Consider the following 25,077-nt stretch of genomic DNA (forward strand, 5'->3'; position numbering starts at 1 on the left):
GATGTTCTGTTTCACTATAGAGAAGAAATGAGTGTAAATCAGCATTTCATCTGAAATCAATGCTAAGAGAGCCACAAAGTAAAGTTGTTATTAATGCAGGACAGATAGTTTACAACAGTACTAGCTCTAATAAATCAGATATGAATCAGCTGTGGAGTGAGATTAAAATCTCTTGTCAGTGAATTTGCAGGTGCATGCTGAACCAGCAGGTTTCCATCCAAACTGTGTAGTAAGCAGCGCCCTCTAGTGGAGAGAAGTCAGTATACTGTACATACAGTATGTTGGGAGTCATGGATTTGTCTTCGCAGTCTTACTAAGGTCTGATGATCAGTGACAAAGCAACAACAAAACTTTGATTCATGTGCACTTTATTTAATTACAGTACAGTACTGCGGTCATTGTAAAGCATTGCAAGTAGCTACAATGGTACCAGAGTGATATTAGAGAATATATTATCATGACAAAAGTATTTTATAGAAATAACTTATAATACTCTTATTTACTGCATTGATGCTGTGTTAATTCTACAGTGAAATGTTGCTATTTCAACAAAAAAAAAAAGAAGCAAAAATGGAGAACAAAACCTAAACATATATACAACATTCTTGTTGTAGTCTGTAACAAGAAATAAAAATTTAATGATCTCAGTATTTTGTAAACATGAAAAACAAGACAAAGAAAGACACAAAATGCAAACATTAAGTCTTCTTCCTCTTAAGTCTTTTTGGGCACAAACATGAACATTTTTTTGTTTATAATACACTGTTAACGCAGAAACATCTCTTTATATTATTCACATTGCAGCGCAGCAGTTTATGATGTGATGCTATTTTTTCTAGCATTTCTTAAAGTCTTTCTGAAAATATGTAATTAAATCAAGTTAACCTTTAAGCAGTTGGTATTTCTTAAAAGTTTGAGATGAAAATCGTTTGTCAAAATTTTTTTTTTAGTTTGACAGCTGCAATTTTAAGGTTTCTTGAGTTAACATCATATTTTGCCAGAGAGAACGCTTTTAATCCATGAAGAGCACATTAAATGCACTCTTCTCTCACCTGTATTTGATTTTATGCATGTGTGAAAGCAGTGAGTTTAAATTTTAAATTGACAACAGCTGACTACCTTAAATTATTCTAGTAAGCATGGGTAAAATAATCATTTGCAACCGCTCTGATAGAAGCTTTTTCACATACTGTAGTGCTTTGTTCTGTTTTCTCTTCGTGCCAAATTGAGATAGTAACCAGCATGCATCTTGGGTAATATCGTGTCTACATCAACAAGGCAGTATTAGCAGTGAGAAGACCTGGATGATTGTGAGATCAGATTCTGTGGAGTATTTGTTTGACCAACTCTAGAACAGTGATTCCCACTCTTGAATAACAACCCTGTGTTTTCTGATCTGAAGGAAACAGTATCCTAGAGGATCATACATGTGCAATACACCAAACACACACTAACACTGTCGTCACTTGTGCCGGCTGCGCACTTGCAGCAGTGTGGGTGTCTGCTCCATGATCCGCAGTAAAAGATTATCGATGTAGTCCTCCAGGTCTCGGACCTGTAACTTGACCTTTTTCAGCTCCGCCTCACATTTGTGCAGCTGCGCCCCCTGCTGCTCGGAGGCCACCTGCTGCTTCTGCATGTCCATCTCCTGCTGCAGCAGCAGGGAGATCAGCTCCATGTTGGTCAGGTGTTGGTACTGAGCCGTGTGGTCCACTGTCACCTCCTGCCAGAGACAGAATGGGAATGAAGATTGATACCACATAGTATATACATGTTAGAATAGGAATAAATGTTGAGAGCATTAGATAAAGTGCAGACTTTATTTGTCCTTTTTTTGACATGCACTTCTGTCCAGCACCTCATATTTATCATGATTGGATGTGTGTGCTTTTGTAAACTTTTTTCAAGATTGGTACCACTCTCATATCTGTCTGTTCAATATGACGTTACAGCTGGGAGACATTTAGCTTAACTTAGCATACCAACTGGAAGCAGAGGGAAACCTGGATCAATTGAAAGGTTGTCAGTTTTTGTATCTACAGGCCACATCCTGGGTCTTCAACAGGGGGTTGCGACCCCTAGGGGGCTCTCAGAGTTACTGCAAAGGGTCCACCAAATTACTGTTTAAAAAGTTTTTTTTTTTTTTTTTAATTAAAATATGTCTGAAAATACATATTATCATGAATCCAACATATCATTAGCAAAGTTAGATTGGCCTGTTCTTCAAAAAAAAAAAAAAGGCTTGTGTGGTAATGTAAGCGAGCTAACTGGCTAAATAACTGTGTGGTACATATTCATAATAGCAAACTAGTTAACTACATATTATAGAAACATATTTGTCAGTTAGCTGTATTATGTAAAAGATCAGTGTGCAGGATTTAGTGACATCTAGCAGTGAGCTTTCAGATTGCAAACACCTCATCTCACCATCCCCTTCCAAGCATGTAGGAGGACCTATAGAGGCCATATCAAGAGCCAGTGTTTGGTTTGTCCATTGTGGGCAACTGTAGAAATATGGTGGTGCAACATGGAAGAGGCCCTGTGCCTGTGCAGATATTGGGCTCACTCCAGGGTAATGAAAACACAATTCTTATTTTCAGGTGATTATATACCAATAAAAACATATTTATGAGTATTATATTCTATTTGTGTCATATTCTGCCAATAGAGTCCCATGAATCTTAGACACTGAACCTTCAATCATAAAAATTTATATTGTCACAATTATCTTTAGATCACACTGTATGTCAACATTTCAACAGTCCAAGTGAATGTGGTAGTTTTTCTAGATAATAAGAACTATAATGTTTTAAAATTTTTCAACTGTATTCAATGAGTCGTTCTAATATTGAGTTTTCATAATCTATGCACATACTTGCCAACCGTACCATTTTTCCCAGGACAATCCTGTTTTTTATTTCTCTCTCCCTTTCCCTCCTTCACAATCCTTCTGTATTTCTACCAATTTATGACAAATTTTCACACATTTTTTCCCTTTTTATTGTTAAAACCTGTTTCTGGCACTGCAAACCTGCATATGCCCTATATGACTCAAGTTTACTGTTTGCACAAGAACAGCAACACAGCTACACCAAACCAGACTTCCTACAATGAAGAATTCACGTTTCTTTAGGTACTTTTTAAAGGAAAGGGGCATGCATTTTGTAAAGTCTTTTGCGTCAGTTTTTTTTTTTTTTAGGGGTGGGGTAAAAAATAAATGAAAGAATATTAGATAATACCAGAGATTTATGCAAGTTCTTACCTGAGAATTAAAAGTAAGATTAAAAGTTGCAGTGTACTTATTGTATTGTTATTTTCATTCTTTAAAAGTCACCAGAATTGAGGAAACAAAGTCTCTGAAACTGAAAACTGAAATTGTTTGAGAAATGTCAACATTTAGTGCTTTTTATTGAGAAAAATGGCAGTTCCCCCATATACATGTATGTATTTGTTCATAGGACAGTCTTGCCTGGTCCAATATGGCAGCCACGTTAACATAACAGGCAATGGGCTGGAGCAGTCAATGCAGTGTCTATGTGTTTATGTCCTAAACATGGACATATGAGAGTGGTATCAATTTTCTTATCAAAGTCTTGGCCAGAAAGTGAGTAGGTGCGTTTTGCAAAGTGTCAAAAATATTCCTTTAAATGAGAAATTGTGATTAAAATGACTGCTTATTACAATATTAAATGGCTGATATGATGCATTGTGGTACAGATGGTGAAAAATGAAGTGAGTCAGTGGAAACAATGAAGTCATCACAACAGTTCTTCTCCCGCAGTGAATTTATGAACCCCACTGCTGGTGTTAATAAATGCTCATGGAAGCATTAAATAGTCTGTGTACCTAATGGCTTTCTGTAATTTAGTATGACATGTTAATAACTTAATTCTTCCGCTGTTTGCACACATTGAGACTCACACAGCATTATGGGTACATTTTGAAAATTGACTGTGATTGTTGATAGGTGACATAATGAATGGTAATGGCAGTCTGCACACTGACTCAAATACAATAATGACTGTAACACACAATTTTCTTGGCTCAGTCGTTGTCAGGTCACACTATAATATAACCAGAAATGACACGTGGTAGTTATTAAAATATCTAAATTCACCTTAACAATTACTATTGTAGAAATACGTAATACGTAAAGCAGTTGATAGTGATCTACGAAATAGTTAAAGGTAGAAAATAACTCTCCACTTGATTAATTGATGGTGACAGCCTAAGGAAATTCCTTTCTACCATTATAATTCAGCCATATCACCTTACTCCCTTCAAAGTGTTGCAAGGGAAGACTAGGAGAGCAGTTTTAGAACCTGAAACTCTTAACTGGGCCAAAAAATTATGTCACACTTGAGAGAAGGCATGGGATCAGCATTTCTCTCCCCAGTGTTGAAACTAACTTCAGTCTAACAGGGAGCTGGTAGGTAGCAGCTGTGTACTTTCATGCAGTGGCAGAGGAAGCATTCAGAAGTAAAATAAGGATACAAATCATATACTTAAAGCTACTACAAGGAATTTTAATATTTTGTTGATTTTGGAGGCCAAAATCATGAACATGAACAAAAGCAGAGGTGTTCTCACCTTAATGAGCATGAAATATAACGTTAACGATAATTATCTAAATAAAAATCTTGGCCTGGAAAATGGAAATATATATTGTTTCATCTGATTTTAAAGAGAATCCAACCTGATGCAAGCATAAAGAATAACCATAAAGAGATAGTCAATCTCCTTGCGGAAGGTCTGGGGTTTAAGTAATACTTAACTAATGCATGAGATGTCATGATTTATTGCATGAATTACTGCAGGATGTATTCTTAATTCCTGCAGCTCAGCATTAACAAATGTTTGAGTCTCTGTGGCTTTTATGGAATTTGTTCTTCACACATGGTCACTTCACTTAGTGACTATTTTTACAGAGGAGCACAGAGGACTGATGGAGAACTTTATGATGTCACAGTGATGGTGACCTTTGACCTTTAGGATAGAAAATGTCATCACCTCATCACTTTATCCTGTTAATTATTTCTGTGAAATTTTGACACAATTATTGTATGAATTCCGGAGTTATGTGTGTTTTTTGCGAGGTCAACATGATCTGGCCACTAAAATCTTATCAGTTCATCCTTGAGTCCAAGTGGATGTTTGCGCCAGGAAATTCCCCTCAAGGCGTTCATGTTCACCAAGAGTGAGATGGATGGACAACCCAAAAACATAATGCCTTTGACCACCACCACAGAGGCATAATAAATTAAAGGAGACTCATCTTTGCATTTCACATATATATCAATATGTTTTCATGTGTAAAGTAGTTAGTAAATAAAGCTTTCAGATAAATGTAGTGCAGTAGAACTATAAAGTGGCATGAATAAGAAAATGCTAATAAATTTGTATTTAAAGGGATAGCTCACAATAAAATAAAAAATGCATATTTTCCTTTTAGACTGAAGTGCTATTTATCCATCTTGTTTTTTTTTGTGTGTGTGAGTTGCAGAGTTTTTTGAGATATTGGTTATAGAGATGTCTGTCCTCTCTACAATACAGTGGGACTGAATGGCACTGAGCTTGTGGTGCTCAAAGCATAAAAAAATGCATCTGCATGCAGATCTTGTTGTGAACAGTTTAATGTAGAAACTATTGTCTTTCTTCAGTAGAATCCACCAATACTATGTTAGGATCTACTGGAATTACTTTCTTCCTACTAGAAACACAAGGTCTCTGGATTATCTATCTTAACAAGGTCCTGATTTTTGGAAAGAGACATTTTTTGGGGGGGTTGTGCCTTTATTTGATAGAGACAGCTATCCAAAACAAAACAAGCCAAAACTATCTAGATGGATAAATAGCACTACAGGTAAGAAGAAACATATGGATCTCTGAATTTGGGGTGAACTGTTCCTTTAATTACAGTACTTGAGCAGATGTACTCACTTATATTCCACTGCTACTGTTTTTCTATTCTGAATCATTTACTTCATGACAGCATCATACTACTGGAAAGTGTATGTAGTTTAACTTAAACTACAGTAAATGTAGCTGAACCAGAATGTGGGTAATACCTCAGTTACATGTAATTGGAGTGTCTTTTTAGACACTTGATGATAGAGTAGTTGTACTTGCTTCTAATTATGCATCCCTTTGGAGTGATGCTGGAGTAAATGCGTGGTCAAACAGCAAGTATATTTCCAGCTGAAGTTGGAAATATGACAAAGACCTGAATATGTTTATTTTAGCCACACTACTAGGATTAGGCAAACCACGATATTTGTGTAAAGTTAAAAAAATCTCCTGTTCTTCTGCATATATATTATATAGAGGAATATGGAAGGTTATAAAGGGCTCATAAAGGTGTAGAGTTGTGTTTTACTTGCACAGTACCTGAGTCTTCTCAGGTTCAACTACAACCTGTTGGGCGGAGCGTCCAGGGTGGATGGTCGATTTCAGCTTCTCCAGAACTGAACGACTCTCCTTCTTCTCTGTTTGGCTGGAGGTTAATGGCTTTACTGGATGAGGTCTGTGAAGTAAAGAGGTCAGCACCAGTATTTCATCACAGGTACACTGTGTGTTAGCTGTCATATCTGTTTCTAAATGACAAATTATATACGTTCAAACGATGGTAAGTTACTGTATTTCAGCTCATTAAGCAGCTATAACTGAACTTCACTCACACTTCCTGACAAAAGCTCAATCTATCAAAGCAGATCAGAAATTTAAAGGGCCAGTGTGGAGGATTCAGTGGAGTCTAGTGGTGAGCTTGCAAATTGCAAACATATCGCCTCACCCTCCCCTTCCTAGTATGTAGAAGAACCAACTGTGGCTGTGAAAAACATGAAATGCCGTATCTAGAGCCAGTTTCTACTGTAGAAACACATTGGAACAGGACCCGCATCCACTGCTGATATAAATGGCTCATTCTAAGATAACAAAAACACAGTGATTCTTATTTTCAAGTGATTATATACTAATGGAAACATACACATACATAGTATATTGAATTTCTGCCATATTCTGACAACAAATCTCTGTAAATCTTACACACTGGACCTTTAAACAAGATATTTGCTAAAATGTGAGTGCAGAGATTCTCTTGCTTCTGGAGAGGTGATTAAACCACAACAACAAGGGAGGCAAGCAAATGTTTAGAGACAGAAAATAAAAGCTAAAATTCAAATTATAGCTACTTTGTGATCACAGCAGAAAGCAAAGTTTCTAAGATAACACGTTCATTTTTCTTGTTGTTGCTTTTATTATTAATACGCTCTAAAAGGGGATAATTAAAAGGCTGAGTAACAGTGACAGTGGTCCATTGTATGTTTGTTTCCAAGCCAACAAACATATGAAAGCACACTGAAGTTTCTCTTCTGTATCTGCCGTAAACATAGTAGACTGTGCATAATTGAAAAGAAACATTAATTATTTGTGTCCTAGGTATAAAAACAGGTTTGCCACGAATTTCTTGGGTCCCCTGAACAGCTGTGATACAATAAATATCCTTTTTATTTATTCTTTTAATCATTTAACCCGACTGGCTGTCCTTGCTGTAAAGAAAAGATTTCAAAGGCAACTTACAGCCACAGATTTTTTAGTTTTGAGCCCAACTCAAAAATGAACTAAAAACAGTTATGCTGACCTATAATCTTTTGTTGAGATAATATACTCCTTTTCTTTAGATAAACCTGAATCTTTAGGTCAAAAACGTATTTCAAAAATTGTTAGCTGTAGAACTTTTTTGTAATTATTTAGATGCCTGAAAATCAAAGGTTTTTAAATGACAATATTAACCATTATTGACTTTCACTGCAATGAGTTTACTGAATGTTTTTTGTTTTTTTGGTTCTAAAATTACAATACTTAAGTTTATCGAAAGAGGAAGAGTTAATTATCGCAACAAAACATTATAGTTGGCAAAACTTTTTTCAAAAGTTTGAGTTGGGCTCAAGACTAACAAATGTTAAATCTGGAGTTTTTTCTTTTTTTGTCACTACACTTTTACTGAGTTTACATAACATATAAAATATTGCCATTTTGTTCTAGGAATATACATACCCCTACAATAAAAATAAGTTTTTAATACTTTAATACTTTTTTGATAGCACATCAAAACAATACAACAATCTGCACTGAAATGATCTAAGTGCTCATTCAGACCTTCAGTTCAGTTCAATCCTTTTTTCCTCTGTCTGAAATTTGGCTTGCAGCACAGAAAAATAGGTGTTCAGTGACTATTTTCTGTACCAGCACTGCGTGCAGGTTGTTAAGTTTTAAAAAAGGAAGAAAAAAAATTACACAATATTTATGTAATTGTATTTTGTGTACCTAGGAGTGTTTCTTCTTTTTTCCATAGTATCAAAAAAGTTATCAAGTACTGTTTTAATAATTGCATGGTGGAATCTGGAATTCTGGAATTGCCACCACTGTAGCTTTCACTTTGTACTTCTGTCTGGACAGAATTTATCAGGTGGCCAAAGCAGCAGCAGCGAAAATAGCTAACAAAGAGTAAGAAAAACAAAATTACGATAGCCAACAAGTAACTGAATAATGAGATGAAAAACATAAATGTGAAGCAAAGCCAAGAACAGTGCAGCAGGTATCATCCAACCACTTTGGATGATGAAAAAGACAGAACTTAAAAATGCATTCAGCATCAAACAGGCCAGGCCAACAGAAAACAAAGCAACCAGAGCAACAAAAAGGAAAAATACCATTACGTATTTTGTATTGTATGTGGAAATCTTATCTGTTATTCCAGTCTACATATGTCATATCCTAGTGTGCGGATTCTCACCTGCTCTCCTGATGGGGCAGATTGCTAGCTGGCTGTGTCTCCTCAGGCAAAAGTGAGTGCTGTGCATCGACCAGGGGCTGGTCAGTGGTGGAGGTGGTAGAGTAGGAAGAGGAGGAGGAGGTGTAGGGGGCCACAGTCAGAGTAGTGCTGGCTCCAGCACCTGGCCCCACGCTTGAGGGAGGTATGGAGGGGCAACAGAAAGGGGTAGGGTGGAGCGTAGCCTGTGCATCAGCTGACAGGGAGAGTGCAGAAGGGTTAGAGGGACAAGAGGAGGGTTCAGGCTCCTGCAAAGATTGGCCAATCTTTGACTTTGAAGGGGTTCTGGAGATGGGTGCTACTTTTGCATGAAGGTCTTCGAAACTGATGTCAGAGGAGTTTCCTATAAGAGGAGATGTCGTGTTGTCTTCCCAAGACTTTTGTGATGTTGATATTTGGTCTTTGTTGGTGCTATGTCCTTGCAAATCTGTCTGTTTATTGAATGCCAATAAGGTTGAGAGAGCTGATTTGGTGGGCTGGTATGACAGCGGTCCTTCGCTGACTCCTGAAATATTTTGAACAAGGGACAACAGCTGTTCAAACTCTCTGTCTCCACTCTTGCTTTGAGCGTTTGGGCTTCCATTGCTGTTTTGTCGGGACACTCCTTTCGGTCTAAAACGCGCACTAACAACCCCAGAAAATGGCTCCTTCTGGTTAGGAGTGCCTATTTCACCTTGTAGGTTTCCATTATCATCAACACTTCTTGTTATATCTGCCCTGGATTCAAGATCAGGTTGATTTTGTGGCAACAATGCAGCCATTTCTCTGGTGTTTACCCTGGAGTTACCATGTAGTGCCTCATTTTTCAGTTCACATTGACTATCTTGGCAATTGTCTTGGCAAACTGGAGAGACTTTGCAAAGTTTGTTTGAGGTTATTTCAAAGGAAGAGTTCATCTCAGGTATGTAGGTGTCCCTCAAAGTGAACACATCCTGAGGTGAGGTCGCTGTCTCTTGTGACTGTTGCTGAAAAGCCCCACCACAACTATTAGTGCCTTTGAGGATATCGATTACTTCTGACTGGGAAGAGCCATCCGAATCAATAAAACTGAAGTCTGAATTGTTCACATTCATGTTCAGATCTCCTAATGTTAGTGAGAAAGACACATTGTTGTTGATGCATGGACTTTCAGGTGGATTAGATTCCTCTGTCTCCTCTACCAGTGTGGTTTTAATGTCTAGCACCTTTGTATCTGCTTTTAAGGTAGTAGAAGAAAACCCCAAAAGGTCTTCAACAGAAATCTCACTATCAAGAAGCATTTTAGGTCCTGAGTTTATGGATGTGATCTTATTTCTGGACGTTTCTTCAGAGTTCACAGACAAACAATGACTGTTCACTTTGGGTTGTCCATAGTTTCCTCTACAAATGCGTCCATATAAGTCCTGCTCAAATAACATCCCTCCCCAGCAGTCGGTATCATCTTCCAAAGGTTCATATTTGAACTTTTTGAGCTTTTCTTCGCACACGAATCCCGGCGAAGTGATATTTGTATATGGCTGAGAGTTAACACTGAGGGAGTCAGAGGTCTCGCTGCTCGTGTGAGGGTCTGGAGATACGCTGTTTCTTTTGCATTCTCCTTCTCTGCCACGTTGCAGTGAGGCCACGCCGGTCTGCGAGAGGAGGTAGGCTTCCTTGTGGACAGCTAGCTCTTGACCCCTGTGCAACCAGCCGTCAGAGTAAATCTCGTTCACAGAATTTCTTAAAAGTCTCCTCGGAGGCAGAGGTGGAGGCTCCTCTTCACACGTTTGCAGCTCTTGGTCATGATAGCTGTGCCTGTGAGATGGAGTTGGACTGGTCCTCGGCTGTCTCTGAGGAAGACTCCCTTTAGGTGAATTGAGCCTGCTGGAGGCAAAGGCATCAAACGAGTCGTCCAATTCTGCTGCGCTCTCTGACATGGAGCAAGGGGCGGAGTGGTTAGGGGAGCTAGGTGTGGCTGCTTTTGGTAGTAATGCAGGGAGTGATATCTGTCTAGCTACAGGCCGGGGGCGCTCCCGCTTTATGGAAGCCATGTTTGTAGTGTTAGCATCATGAGCAGGGCTGGGGGTGCAGGGCAGAGTGGTGTAATGAAAGGGGGAACAAGGCGCCAGAGGGGGGGACCTCTGCAACTCTTCAGCTATGAGATCCTCAAAAAAGGGGTTGCGTTGCATACGTGAAGGGAAAGGGTTGGAAGGGGAGATGGGGGTGGAGACGGGAGAGGGAGAGGGGCTGAATGGGTTGTAGTCATCAGGTGAGACATGACCGGAGGGGGAGGAGCACTGGGGGGGTACAGGGGAGCGAGGAGGGAGGGGAGGGGGTACGTCTGAGCTGCTTTCTACCTTAGGAGAAACTTCCAGCCTGTAGAGGGAAATAGGGCACAATAGCTTAGCTTTAGTTAATGATGTGCCAGATCACCAAACGGGGAACATCTTTCTTACACAAACAGAGAAGACAACCAAGATAGTTCTGTTTCTGTTACCTGGAAAGCTTGACTAATATCAGTAGATACAAAACTGGTCAAATGAAAGACTTATGAAAACGGGAACACAAATTTAATCAAAGAAGCGAAGCACATTTGCAAAATAATCAAGCAAAAATAAATAATGCATTGTAGCCACTCAAGGCCATTCAACCATCTGTGCTGGCAGCTATTCTGCTGGGTGAGCTCATATCAACATGGAATGATTTACTGCACATCCTTTGGAGACAGCACTTTTCTAAACCACAGTGATGGTGCATCTTTGACAGAGACATGTGGACACACACTGGTAAAGACAATGGAAATGCTGGAGTGCTATCTGTGGAAAATATAGCGTGAGATAATGATACAGCATGCTTGTAAAATGGAGAAAAGTAATTCCATTTTTAAATGAGCAGGGAGCAGAGCAAACACTGAACTCAGGCCTCCCATGTGCCTGTTGTTGTGCCTGGATAGAAAGTACATTCATCAAACACTGTGGAGCACAGAGGGAGGGCTGGGCAATATGGCTTAAAAATAATATATTGTTATTTTTAGGCTAGTCTGCGATATATGATATATATCTCAATAGCCATATTTTCTCTAAAGTATACTGTAAATTCTCAAATAGTGCAATCATATGATGAGTTTATAGAATATGGTGCATTTCTGTAGACTGAACTACCCAACAGGATACAAAGTAACTAAAAGGAGCTCAACCTTAAACATCTACAGCAGTAAAATGCAACATACATATTAATGCAGCAATAATTCTTACAACATCTGATATAATAGTAAAGTACTGACAGGGAGCATTTTACTGTACAATGAGTAATGCTACATTTACTTTTGACATTTTCAGTAAAACTTGCTGGGGCCGGCTGCACCAACAAGACTTAGGTCTAGTCTTAAGCTAAGTCGGTCTTACTTAGCATTCTAAATCTAACCTAATAGTTGGGAAGGTTGCGCCATCTGGGCATAAGCCTTCTTCTTGCTACCAGGTATAAATCTTTTCCCCAAGTCAGAAGCAGGCATAAAGTCAGAATCTAGCCTGATTAATACAAGAAAACAGCCTCTAGTCACAGATACCTTCCCTACTGTAAGTTAATTATGAGAAATTGCATATTTTTTAAGGGAGTGTGCTCACTAACATCTGTCCATCTATTTTATCTGAACAGCCATTTATGTGCTTTATTTCTCTCCAAGTTGAGTGCCTATTATTCAGATTATTATTCAGTCAGATATTAGAAATGATTAGCTACAAATCAGCAAGACAGTGGAATATTGTCAACAATGTATCCTAGCAACACATGCTGCTAGGCAACAGCCATAGTCTTGTGGGCATTCACATGAACATGCATTGCTAAGACCAGGAGTAGTTATGACTAGGCTTAAGCCTGGTTGGTGCAAAAGCTGTGAAGTCCATTCTGGTCTTAACTAAGAATGACTAACGACCAAGTTTAGTAAAGACCACTTGATGCAACCCACTCCAGAACTTTTACTGGTAGTGAAGTATTTTCAACATGGGGTATTAGTATGCTTGCTTAAATAATGGACTTGAATTACACATTCCCTTCACTTGTGTGTTAGCGGCTGAGCCTTCCCCTTTAGGGAAGGTGGACTTGTGGGTAACTTAAGTGACGGAGGTTAGAGGAATTTGTTGTTAAAGTGAGTTAGCTAGTTAGCCGCTACAAGTCAGGCTAAAGACAATTTAAACAGCCTAAAACTGGAGGTTTTTCCAGATACTTACTGGAGGCTGCAGGTGGCGTAGCAAACGCGATCCGATGATTGATGGCATTTTCTCATTTAAGAAAACCACAACAACAAAAAAGAAAATCACAATTACTTGTAGCTGCTAACTAGCTAAATTCGCTTGTCATGGACCAGACGCTGTAGTAGATTACAGAAACAGGGACTTTTTTATTTCTTTTCTGCGGCAGCAAACACAACACAGAGCCTTTCAATGACAATTATACTGCGACCTGAGCTGATCGACTTACTTTATGGCTGACTGAAGTAAAGTAACTGCCCCTCAGCTGAATGAAAACTCGAATATGATGATATGGTTGTCTGCTATATTGCACATGAATTCACACTGGAATATAACAAATATAATTGATATATATATCGCCCAGCCCTACACAGAGGTAAACCTTTAAATTATCCCAACTCACCTTGGCTTGTTCTGGGAGTCACTGGAGCCAAACCAGCCTCTGAGCCTCCCCTCAGATGTTGAACCAGCCTGGTTCAGGTCTGACTTAGCTGGGAGAGAATCACTCCTCCCTCCAGAGAATAACGTCTTTCTCAACTTCTTCCCCGGTGAATCAGCAGTAGAGGAGACTCCTGGTGTCGCTGCTGGTGCAGGCTGACCTCCCGTCTGACCAATCATCTGGGCTTGTTGAACTGAGGAAGACGATGTCTGAGCTTCCTTTTCCTCCTCCTTTTCCTCTTTCTTCGTCTTGTCAAAGGACCAGCGTCGGCCCTCTGCAAAGGAACCTTTGTCGTCACTTCTCTTGGTGAGGTTCTGCAGGGAGCGAGAGAGCGGGGAGCACTTCTCCAGCAGGACCAGCTTGGATTGGTGGGCTCCTAAGCTCTTTGGAGTGGAGGGCTCAGAGTCGTAGACGTGGCTTCCATTTATACACAAGGAAGACTTGGACTGAGTCATGGTCTGACCCTTGAGAGACTCCACTGCGAGGTTGGGTCGTGGGAAGGCTGTTGTGATCTTACTGGCTTCATCGCTGAAGGCTCGCTTGTGTGTGAGAACCTTCGTGGTGTGCTGGCTGGTGAGCACTGTTGGAAGGAGGAAGAACTGGGTTATGAAAACAAAAATCAAATATGTTTTGTATGTTTTTTTATCTGAACACAGGCAAATCTGAGAAAAGTTTTTAAATCTGTATTGAGAGGAACGATACTCAAGTCCTTGCAATCACCTTTCTTTCAAACTTTTCGGCTTAAAGCATTACCTCATTTTTAGGTTGTTGTGGCCAACATATTAGCACACATTCGCCTATTTACACATCCAGTGACATTATATTTGTGGCTACTCAACGAATATAAGTCTATTTTTTTCACACTACTTTTAGTTTTGTTTTGTTTTCCACTAACTCTTGTATCTGGCTCTGTAGTTTCTAAATGCTCCACTATGGTCACCAGCTAGCAGGATTGTGGAGTATTCAGAATACTTCAGAATACTAGAAGTATTTAAAACAGGTGTTGAAAAAAATGTGATTAACTGAATTACAGTTAGTTTAAATTGGTTAAACTGGTCTCTTAGTGAGGTCATTCCCAAAGGCAAGTGTTAACTACATTCACAGTGACCCAAGCAAAAGGGCTCAGCAAGACAATTTTGAAGTGTTCCAAAATAAATTAAAAGTATTTGCAATATGTTACTCAACTTGAGTAATCTGATGGAATACATTACAAATTACATTTCAAGGCATGTATTCAGTAATCTGTAGTGGAGCACAGATTGTGACAATATATGCTAGTAATGTATTCTTGTGTTCATACATCAAAATATAATCATATTTTCTTCCTGTGAAACAAAATATGACATGTGCTTAGTTACATAGGCTTCAACCAACCAGTGTTCAACCAATAATACCATGACATCCACCCATCAATCAATCTTCAATCTAGCTCCACAGAGCTAACATTCATTAGTAGAACTTTTGGTCATGACACGCCCACTTTTCAATGTCAGAGTCCACCCAGTGTGAGGCTCTGCTCCATTTAACTACAAAATACGTCACAGCTAGATACACTCAAAATGCTGTTTCATCTTGACTTTATTCAGAGTGCTGAGAATGAACCAATTTGTGGGCAGTAAAACTAATAAAAATGAGCTGAAAGTCTCTCCAGACTCCAAAACAGGAGTGACTCCTTTCACATTACATATAGTAATTTGATCCATCTACTGTATAAAAATATCAGTTAATGAAGCTTTAAATACAATTTTTCAAAGTAGAGCATCACATTACTATTGTTTAGCAGTTGCTGTCAGATGATAAGTAACAACAGATTGTAGTGGAGAGCCGGCATGTTTATGTAGCTCACTCATTCAAACCTGAAGGGAGAGTGCTCTTGCTACTGATGAGGACTTTTTAAATAAACATCAGACAAACAGATAAATTAACCTGAGGATAAAGAAGGAGCTCTTCAGACACCAGCAGCTGGTTTCAGCTGAACACACTGTTGCTAGGAGCAACCACTACTGACAGAGCTCTAAAGTAGTTTAACTGACACTGTTAAATCCACCTTTTTGTCCAACCTTTAGAGGCGCAAATTATAAGAACTTTCCTTAATTGAACATTGGTAAAATGAACAATGAATTCATTGAATAAGCGTTATTTAAAAAAAATACAACAACTTTATAATGTTCCTTATACCAAACAATACCAAATGCTTTTTCCTCTCAGTCAGGGGGAACATTGTACAACACATGCTGCTAGGCAACAGCCAGCTGCTAGGCTCATTGTCTGACAGCATCATGAAACATATACAGATGTAAAGGTCAACATAGTAAACACTTATACTTGTATATTGGAAAACATGCTGAGCACCCGCATAAAAAAATCTTAGTTATATTTCAGCTCTATATTTGATAGTAGACTGATTAAATTTTGCTTGATCGATCAAACTGTTATTGACCAATAAATCGATAATCCAGATTTAAGGGATTCCTATGAAATGTTTGTTTATGATACGTGTATGTGAAAGAAAAAAATATAGATATTGTTAGAACACAGAATAATCTCTACCCCTGATATTGGTATCACCCTCAAAATCATGTATCTCTGGGTTCTTACCTGTGGTGAGTACACTCTTAGAAATAAGGGTTCCAAAAGGGTTCTTTCTGATGAGTTGAGTGAGACAGGATTGGTGAATGGTTCTTTGTCTAAGGGCTACATTAAGAACCCTTTTGATCCAAAGAACCAGTTTTGGAAGAAATTGGATTGTTGAAATCCTTGAAGAACCTTTTCATCAAGGGTTCTTTGTACCCTAATATAAAAGGATGTGTTCTAGATAATATCCTTGTATTATATGAATGGTTCTTGTTAGCACTCTTAGAAGGTAGAAAGGTTATGGATATAACTGAGCGGAACCATTACACTGTTGGAGGGTTCTCTGTAGAGCCTTTCATGGAGGGCTCTAGGTGTAACCTTTCATAGATGGTTCTAGGTATAATGGGCCATCCACACCAAGAACTAGAACCACACCACAGCTATAAAGTTATGGTCCAGACTCCACCACTTGATGAATTTAATTGAATTAAAACAGTTTTTAAAACAATATTTTTGTAGTTATAGTTCTTGGTGTGCATGGCCCTTAACCCTTCATGTCAGGTTCTAGGTAGAACTCTCTGAAATGGTTCCAAGTGGAACCTTTATAAAAGATTCTACCAAGAACCAAAAAAAGGGTTCTACTATGGCGACAAGCCAAAGAACCCTTTTTGGTTCTACATAGCACCTTTGTTTTGTGCAGATGGAGTGATAACCCTTTATTTGGATTTTCCTAGTAAACAGTAGAGGTGATAAGACCATCTTGTTTAGTTACTTTATGTTCATTAAATACAGTACGGCATTTGCTGTGTTCTCTTGCTAATTTTCTCTTAAGATTAATGCTTCATTTAATTCCTTTATGTTTATTTGGATCCTAATTGGATCCTAAATTCAAGGCTCACCTCCACTATAGAACACTTTGAGAGACTGTAATTTATTATCAAACAAAACCAGCAGCCACCAACCTTCGTGTCTTATAAATAGAAATAATTTCAAACGTTACCTTTTTTAGCTAAATCTGTCTCTCCATAATGGGTGTCCACTCTGACTTTGGTGGTGTAGATGGGTGAGCTGGGAGGGTCTGACAGAAGGTCCAGACTGGGCGGAGGGCCAGGGTTATCACTGGCCATGGAGGACACACTGCTCTCTGAAGCCAGCGATGAGCAAGACCTGGTGTCAGATGACTTGCGCAGCTTTCCTTTGAAGAAATCTTTCATCTTGCTCCTCTTTTCCTCTGCTACCTCTACATCTGGTGGCTCCACTGGCCCTCCACCCTCCTCGCCAAACGGCTGCCCCAGGGATCCTGACAGGGCGGCGTAGCGGCCTGGCACGATGGCCGAGGAAGACTCCATGTCCCCTCTCTTCCTCCCGGTGACACGATCCTTGAGCTTGCCGAAAGCAGAGCGAGGTTTGTCCTTCATGGTGAGGTCGAACATGCTGGCTGTCATGTTGTTGCGAGTGAACTGGACTGTCACCTGAAGCTCACCACGTTCCTTCTCCTTTCTTCCTGCCTTAGAATTCAACTTGAACCATCTGGAGCCACAAAAGAAATGGGATAGTCAACATCCACGCTCCAGTCTGACTCCCCAGTTTTGGGGAGTAACAAATTACATGTAATGGGATTATGTAATTAGGATACACAAAAAGGTAACTGTACTCAATTATAGTTACAAAGAATGTAATCAGATTACAGTTACATTTATTAAAAATGTGGATGATTAGCAGAATTACAATTTTAAAATACATGTTAAAATAAAGAACAACGTACTACTGTGCAGTGTGCGCACATTACAAAACTTCACAACACCACTCTGGTCTCTTTGAAACCAGCTAATCTCACAGTTCATTTACATGCCCTTGAGTGAAAAATTGCTTCACTGGGTGGAAATTTGAACATTATTTTATCTTTAAACCAGAAAAGGGGAACCATGTCACAGTACAGGGACAGTTCTGCCTTTGGCTATGAAAATGTCTCCATCCACAAACTCAACATAATGAAACATTTACAGGTGAAACCAGCTGCTAACATTGGCTACACAGAACAACCACTAATGTTAACTTCACAGAGCAGCTGCTAACTTCAGCTACACAGAGCAAATACTAAGGTTGTCTACACTTACCTACTGCTCCACTAATGTTAGTTACAAAGACCAACCACTCATATTAGCTACCAAGAACAACCGCTAACATTAGCTATAAAGACCAACTTCTACTGTCAGCCACACCGACCATCTCCTCCCCCAACTTCTGCAGGACATGCGGTGTCACACACTGATTGCAAAGCTTCCTGAGGCATTGTGATTTGCGATACTGGGCTATACAAATAAAATTTAATTTGACTTGAATGTTGAACTGTTAATATTATCTTCACAGACCAACTAACATTAGCTACACAGAACAAGTCTACTACTATTGCTATTACTACTGAAAAATATTTGGGATAGTAGGTGGTGATACTAGTGACCGGGGTGGTGTGTGGGTAAAAATACTGTTTTTTTACTTGAGGTTTGAGTGTGAAATGTGAATAGCTTAGTATTACTTAACAAAGTTGATTTAAATGTGCCCTAATTATTGACGTAAACATGCATTTGTGCACAACAAAGAAAAGACTGGACAAACAATTAATTAATTAAACTAAACAGCCAGTATTATTATTAGACTAAACAATTTCACCATGTTTGATATTGAGCTAATCCAAAAGAAATGGAGAGTAATCAAGTTACATTATTTTGATATTGTGTTACTTGGAATAGGCTACTGACTGCATTTTTTTAACAGGTAATTAGTAATTGTATCAGAATACATTTTTAACGTAACCCTCTCAACCCCGCTTATAGCCCTGCTTTAATAAATACACAGCAGGATGTCTGAAGTGTTCTGCCGTCTGTTTGAAACACAAGTCATGTGTTATCTGGGCATTCCCCGGGTCAAAACAAGCAACATCAAAACACATTGATTTCCTTTTGGCAATCCACATATTACATAATCTGGAAGTTCTGCTCGGGGCATTGTGCTCAAAATCTTTAACAACAAACTGTTTTTCAAACCTCAGAACAGAAAGTCTCAACCCAAATTCCACCCACCAACGTGCATGAGCAGTTTAAGACATGCTCTCTTAGAGATAAAGGTTCCAAACGGGTTCTTCCTGAAGGGCTGAGCTTGTACCCAGAACCATTTGCTTCTGAAGAACCCTTTCTTGAAGAAAGGGTTTGTCAAGGGTTCTTTGTGAGACCAAGGGTTCCAATAAGAACCCTTTTTATCCAAAGCACCCTTGAAGAAAGCCTTCTTCAAAGATTATTGAAATTCTTGAAGTTGGGTTCTTGGTTCTTGGTAAAAAAAAAAAAAAAAAGAAAAAAGAAAAACCCTGTATGGGTTCTAGATGAAATCCTTAGAATATAAAAAGGTTCTTGGTAGAACCCCCTGAGTGTGTTCTAGATTAAACCCTTAGAATATAAAAAGGTTCTCGATAGAAACCTCAGGTGGGCTCTAAATAAAACCCTTGGAATATAAAAAGGTTCTTGTTAATGCCCTTAGAAGGTGGAACAGTTCTGCATAGAACCCGCAGAGAGGGTTTTGGTTGGTTCTGGGTGGAACCATTACACCATGGAGGGGTACTCTGAGGAACCTCTCATGAGGGTTCCGGGTGAAACCCTTCACATATGATTCTAGGCATAATCATTTATGTTCAGTTCTAGATAATGATCTTACAGGGCTCCAAGTGGAACCAAAAACAGTTCTCCTGTGAGGACAAACCGAAGAACTCTTTATAGTTCTAGTTAGCACTTTGTTTTCTAAGAGTGTACTGTATGAAGAGACAACCAATGAAATCCTCCCTCTGCTCCGGCCTCCTGATCCTCTGAGTGGCCCAGAGAAAGTGTTGCAGAGCCAAAACTAACAGCAGGAATTCAGAGTTTCAGTGAGCGCAGAGAGGGAGGAGAACCCACAATCAAAGCCAGATGTGCTGTATTGCTTTATTCTGCTCTCCAGTGTTGATGGTGGAAATATTTCACATATTACTGGTGAGGCCAGTTGCATCACCTGAGGCACAAATGAGGTCTTCAAATACTCATAAGAAGAAGAAGAGATAAGAGTCAGAGCCACATGACTGGAGTAAACAAAAGGACTTAATGTTACAGTATGCAAGTGAAATTAGAGCCTTCTGTAACGGCACTAAATAAGACACAGATTAAGTTGTAATGACTCCTTTGAAGTTGCATAATTTGTATTTAACCCCAGAAGTTTAACTTATCTGAATGAGAAATGGCTGCTGTGAATATTATTAAAGTTAAATACACTTGTTCATCTGTGGAGGTGTTACTATTTAGCCTCCTCTTACTGATATAAATTGGGTGGACAAAATAACATCTGTCAGCATAATTCAACACAGGCCACATTACAGAAACTTACTAACTTGCAGATCCTATCTTAACTGTTTGGTAACCATAGCAATTAGGGTTAGGGACTGATTCAGGGGGAAAAACATGTTAGAGAAGAAAAGTTCCTATCAATGTTGTACTAAATGTTGCTTACTTAAAATGGGAAACGTGTATTACACAAGCATCCTACCATTTCAAACTGCCTTAACTTTTTCTTTTAATTACCACTAAGTTGTCTAAATTTTCACTTTTCCACCTCTAACTTACTAACTAGCTCACTATACTGTTAGCTAACTGTAGCTAATGGTAGTGTTAGATAACAGTAGGCTAACTAATGGAAGTGTCAGCTAACTACACAATGAATGCTTGATACAGTGCAGACTTTCTCTGCTATCTGATCCCACTCTCTTTCTTTTATCTCCCAGGTTAGCAATGTTCTAAATTTCGCAAAATCCTTCTCTGTAAAGTTTCTCTATAGCTGTTACCAACACCTGTAACTCGTCTGTGCCCGTCATTCTTCTTGCTCCATTTTTTGTTTCAATGCATGTTTCGGTTACAAAATCGTCAATCTCAGTGAGATGTGAAAAGTAGTGTTGGTTGCTAGGTAACATAAAAGTTGATAAGTGACTCTGCTACATGGCTAATTTCTTTAGAATACTAATAATTTGACACAAAATATTAATTTAAAAATGATTTTAGTTATTTAAAAATGAGTCTATGATGATAAATTCATCCATAGTGACTAACTGTTCATCATATAGTCACAACGGTCTGTTATTCATAACAACGGTCTGTTACACAGAAATAACAGACCTTAGAATGCTGTAACTGACCAATCTGAATCGAGTATTTAACAAAGCCATGCAATATTCAGATAATATGATTTTATTTCTTTGAAGGATGCAGGAGCGGCTAAAGTACTTGAGGATACATCTAATGCCGTATAAGTGGAAATCCACTGTGCATGAAGATGGAGGCTTCCTGGCTAAAATCATTACTTGTTCCACAGTGGATCTCATCTTGTTGATTTGCAGTGCATTGTGGGAGCTGCCGCTGGAGCAGCCTTGTAAACGATATCAGTCTAGAAGGCCAGGATTTAATGAGCCTGTCCGCACTCAGGGTTCAGACTTTAGCAGTTTTCTGTGTCATCCTGCAGCAACACATCTTTTCATTGTTGAACTCTTGTCTCTGGTGGGAGGTGATCACTGACATCAGCTGCTGCTGTGTTTTGGGTTGTGGAAGCACATGGCTCATAATTAGTGGACTATGAGGAGAAAATAATAAATTATTGAATAAATTACATCATTTGAATAAAGAAGCCCTTTGTGAACAGTTGCATGTCATTGTCCTGTAAAGTTTACTACTTAACCCTGTCCTCAGTGGCAGAATGTAACTATGTACATTTACTCAAGCTCTTATGTACAATTTTAAGGTTAACGTGAGTATTTTCATTTAATGCCACTTTTTACTTCTGCTCTGCTTACATTAAAAAGTTAACTTTTTAGCTCAAATTTTATATTTTTATATTATATATTTATATAGTATTTTTTCAAGCAAAAATAACAGAAAATTCGGTTTTCAGCCCCTAAAATGTGTAGATTTACTGCTTTTCTCCATCTTGCATCATACTGAACTGAATATCTTTGGGTTTTGGACTGATAACACAAGATATTTAAAGACTTTGCCTTGGACTCTGAAAAGCTGGGATGAACATTTTTCTTACTGACTTTGCAGCTCTAGATTAAAACTGATAATTGACTTTGGTCATTGTTGATATTTGATAACTGCTAATAAATAAAATAGTTTGTACAGGGGAAAGTAAAAGTTGCCTTTATATAAGTTGATTTCTGACCAACTTGCTGGGCCAGGCAAGTGAAAAAAATATTAATACTGAACACTGTATGGCAATATTGAACTGTAACCCCTGTATTGTGATTTTTATCACCAGATTCTTGCCAATACACAGCCACAGTTACTTCACAGATCCTGATTAGCAATACAAATATAAATGATGTACTATAAATACAGTATTTTAAGTTAGCCTCATGTGCAGGTGTCATACTGGTGCTGTTTACACACACTATTGCATCACTAATTATAATCCAGTGACATAATATAGTTTGAATGATTCTGACATGGGCCATTCTGCACAATGAGTACTTTTACTTTTGGTACTTTAAGTATAAGTAAGATTATGAATGCAGGACCTTTACTTGTAACTTTTACTTGTACTCTCTGGTACCACTACTTTTACTTTAGTATCTGAATATTTCTTTCACCACAACCTATTGTAGTAAAACATTAAAAGATGACCCATCACCTCTCATGTGTGGGCATCATGCAGACATTACAATAAAACAGCACGTACTCGTCTCTGGGACACATCCCGTCCTGAAATATCTTGTCCAGAGGGATGATGGTTTGACCGAGGAACACGTCCAGTCCGATCAGCACCCGGTGCATGACGGTGAGCACCAGGTCCCCGCTGCCCGGGGGGTACGCGCTCCGGCCGCCGTCCTCCAAGATCCCCGGCAGCAGCTCGAAGCAGCACTCCTCGTGCCACTCGGGCACCTCCGCCTTCTCCACCAGCCCGGTGGTGTACTTCTCCTTCCCCACCTGGATGATGGTGTAGAGGTAGCGGCTGCCGTGCTTGCCCTTGGTTCGCAGTCCTCTGGCGCGGAGGACGGTGACATTCACATGAGTGGGCACCCACCGCTGGTCATCGTCCAGATCGATCAGTGACATCATCTTGAGCCGCTGTCTTTGTATCCCTTATTGATCGCGGTTTCACTCCTGATCAGTTGATTCGGAGATCATCCCCTCCTTTGTGTTGAGTTTCAGTGCTGCGCAAAAGCACCTCTGCAGGATGTCTCAAAGTCTCGGTGGGTTTACCGGAGGTCAGCGTGCAGACAGCGGACCGACAGGGCCTGAGATCAGCTCGAAGCTACGCGTGTCATCTCCATATTCAATCAATGCAAACCACGTTATCCGAGCTGAAATCCTCCGTGCACGCTGCGTTCATGTCGCATCGGTTAGTTTACTGTCCGAAATGCGCTCATTGTTCCCGGCCCGCCCTCCTCCAGAGCAGCAGGCCCGCATACAGTCAGAGCGATGCCGCAGCATTAAAGAGAAACACCCAATCAAAGCTGTCACAGCCGCACGCTCATAACAGTGTGTACACACGCTGCTCCACGCTGTATCATCCTGGAAGAGTGGACATGCGAGTAGAGACAATCAGACTGGCTCCTTATGAAACAGCAGAAAAATGCGGACACTGAAGTTTCTGGGCGGAACCCTCCGTGGGAAGAACATATTTTGCAACTCATCACGCCAATTTTCTTTTTTTTTTACAACCAAAACCTCTAGAAAGAACGTCTTTCCACATGCACACAACCTAGAATAAGCTATAAAATGTAAATAAACCAACATAAATAATAATAATAACAAGCAAGGAAGTATAAAAGCCAAAGCCCAAGTTATAAGTTAGAGCAATCAAAAACAAAAAATAAAGCTACTGGGTACAAATAAACGTCTAAATATGAAGTTTCAAAACCTGAAGTCAAATTTCTATAACAGAAAACATCTCACACACCAGTAATTAAAAGAAATTACCCCAAATAATCGTACCAGAACAAAGCACGATCAATCATTCTTTAACTCATGGACACATTTCTGTGTATTATCCTCCTTTTTGTGGACTTGTATTAACTTAAAGGGACAGCTCACCCCAAAATTAAAAATGCATATTCTTCTCCTCTGGCCTGTACTTCCATTAATCCATCTATACTGTTTTCATATGAGATGCAGAGTGTTTTAGATGTCAGGTGTAGAAATGTTTGTCTTCTCTCCAGTATAATGGGACTAGATGGTACACAGATTGTGGTGCCTGAATCAGAAAAAAAAACAAGAAAACAAAACTCAACAACAATGTCTACTGTCTCTCTGCAGCAGGATTTATTGTAGCTACGTTCTATCCCATTGAAAGAAAGCGATTCCTACATGAAACTACTCACAACAAGGTCTGCAGATTATCTTGAGCAATCAGGTCATAATTTTTGGAAAGACTCTATGGTTTAGAATTTTTCAAATGTCATTTTTTGGCACTTGCAGCACCACAAGCCGAGTGCCAGTATGTTGGAGAGTGTAGTGAGGGCGGACATTTCTACGGCTGATATCTCTAAAACTCTGCAACTCACACCAAAAAAAATCTGGATGGATAAATCGCACTACAAGTGAGAGGGAAAACATGCATTTTTGATTTGGGGGTGAACTGTCCCTTTAAAATGACAGTACAGTCATTCAAGTGTTGGACTACATCAGCTTCACTGTAGCTACAATGCCATCTGCTGGAGATCAGTGACAAGTCAGACAGACAGATCACATTAAAGACGCCTCAGGTGAAGGTGCTGTAGTCTCTTACTGTATCTCTCCACCACCTGCTTCTCTGCACCTGCTGTCTCGCTGTAACTCAGACATTCACTGTCATTTTTGAAAATCATTCCCAGATTTGATTGTGACTTATAGATAAATAATGGTATCCAACTGAAATGAGCCTTATCTGTATTTGTCTTTTTGTGTGAATGCACATTTAGATTTTTAGCTGTAATTCTTCACATTTAAATTAATTTTTAACATTTAACATTATTAACACTTCAC

At 39.2% G+C, this 25,077-nt stretch overlaps 1 protein-coding gene across 2 annotated transcripts; it reads right to left on the minus strand.

Annotated features, from left to right (window-relative positions):
- Positions 1 to 557: 557 nt before the first annotated feature.
- On the minus strand, positions 558 to 23,587 carry rab11fip5b (RAB11 family interacting protein 5b (class I)). Of its 2 annotated transcripts, XM_084719588.1 has the most exons (6): positions 22,790 to 23,587; positions 17,049 to 17,578; positions 13,439 to 14,054; positions 8,795 to 11,164; positions 6,388 to 6,523; positions 558 to 1,723 (listed from the first exon to the last, which is right to left on the minus strand). In XM_084719588.1, exons 1-6 carry the CDS (start codon positions 23,167 to 23,169, stop codon positions 1,463 to 1,465), a joined length of 4,293 nt encoding a protein of 1,430 aa, XP_084575714.1. In that variant the 5' UTR covers positions 23,170 to 23,587; the 3' UTR covers positions 558 to 1,462. The 2 variants fall into 2 exon arrangements, with proteins under 2 accessions (XP_084575714.1, XP_084575715.1); XM_084719589.1 differs by lacking the exon at positions 8,795 to 11,164 and having other exon boundaries at positions 22,790 to 23,586.
- Between the last annotated feature and the right edge of the window lie 1,490 nt (positions 23,588 to 25,077).

This window comes from Lutjanus erythropterus, chromosome 5 (genome assembly GCF_056507025.1).
Source record: "Lutjanus erythropterus isolate fLutEry1 chromosome 5, fLutEry1.hap2, whole genome shotgun sequence".
NCBI classification, from domain to species: domain Eukaryota; kingdom Metazoa; phylum Chordata; class Actinopteri; order Lutjaniformes; family Lutjanidae; genus Lutjanus; species Lutjanus erythropterus.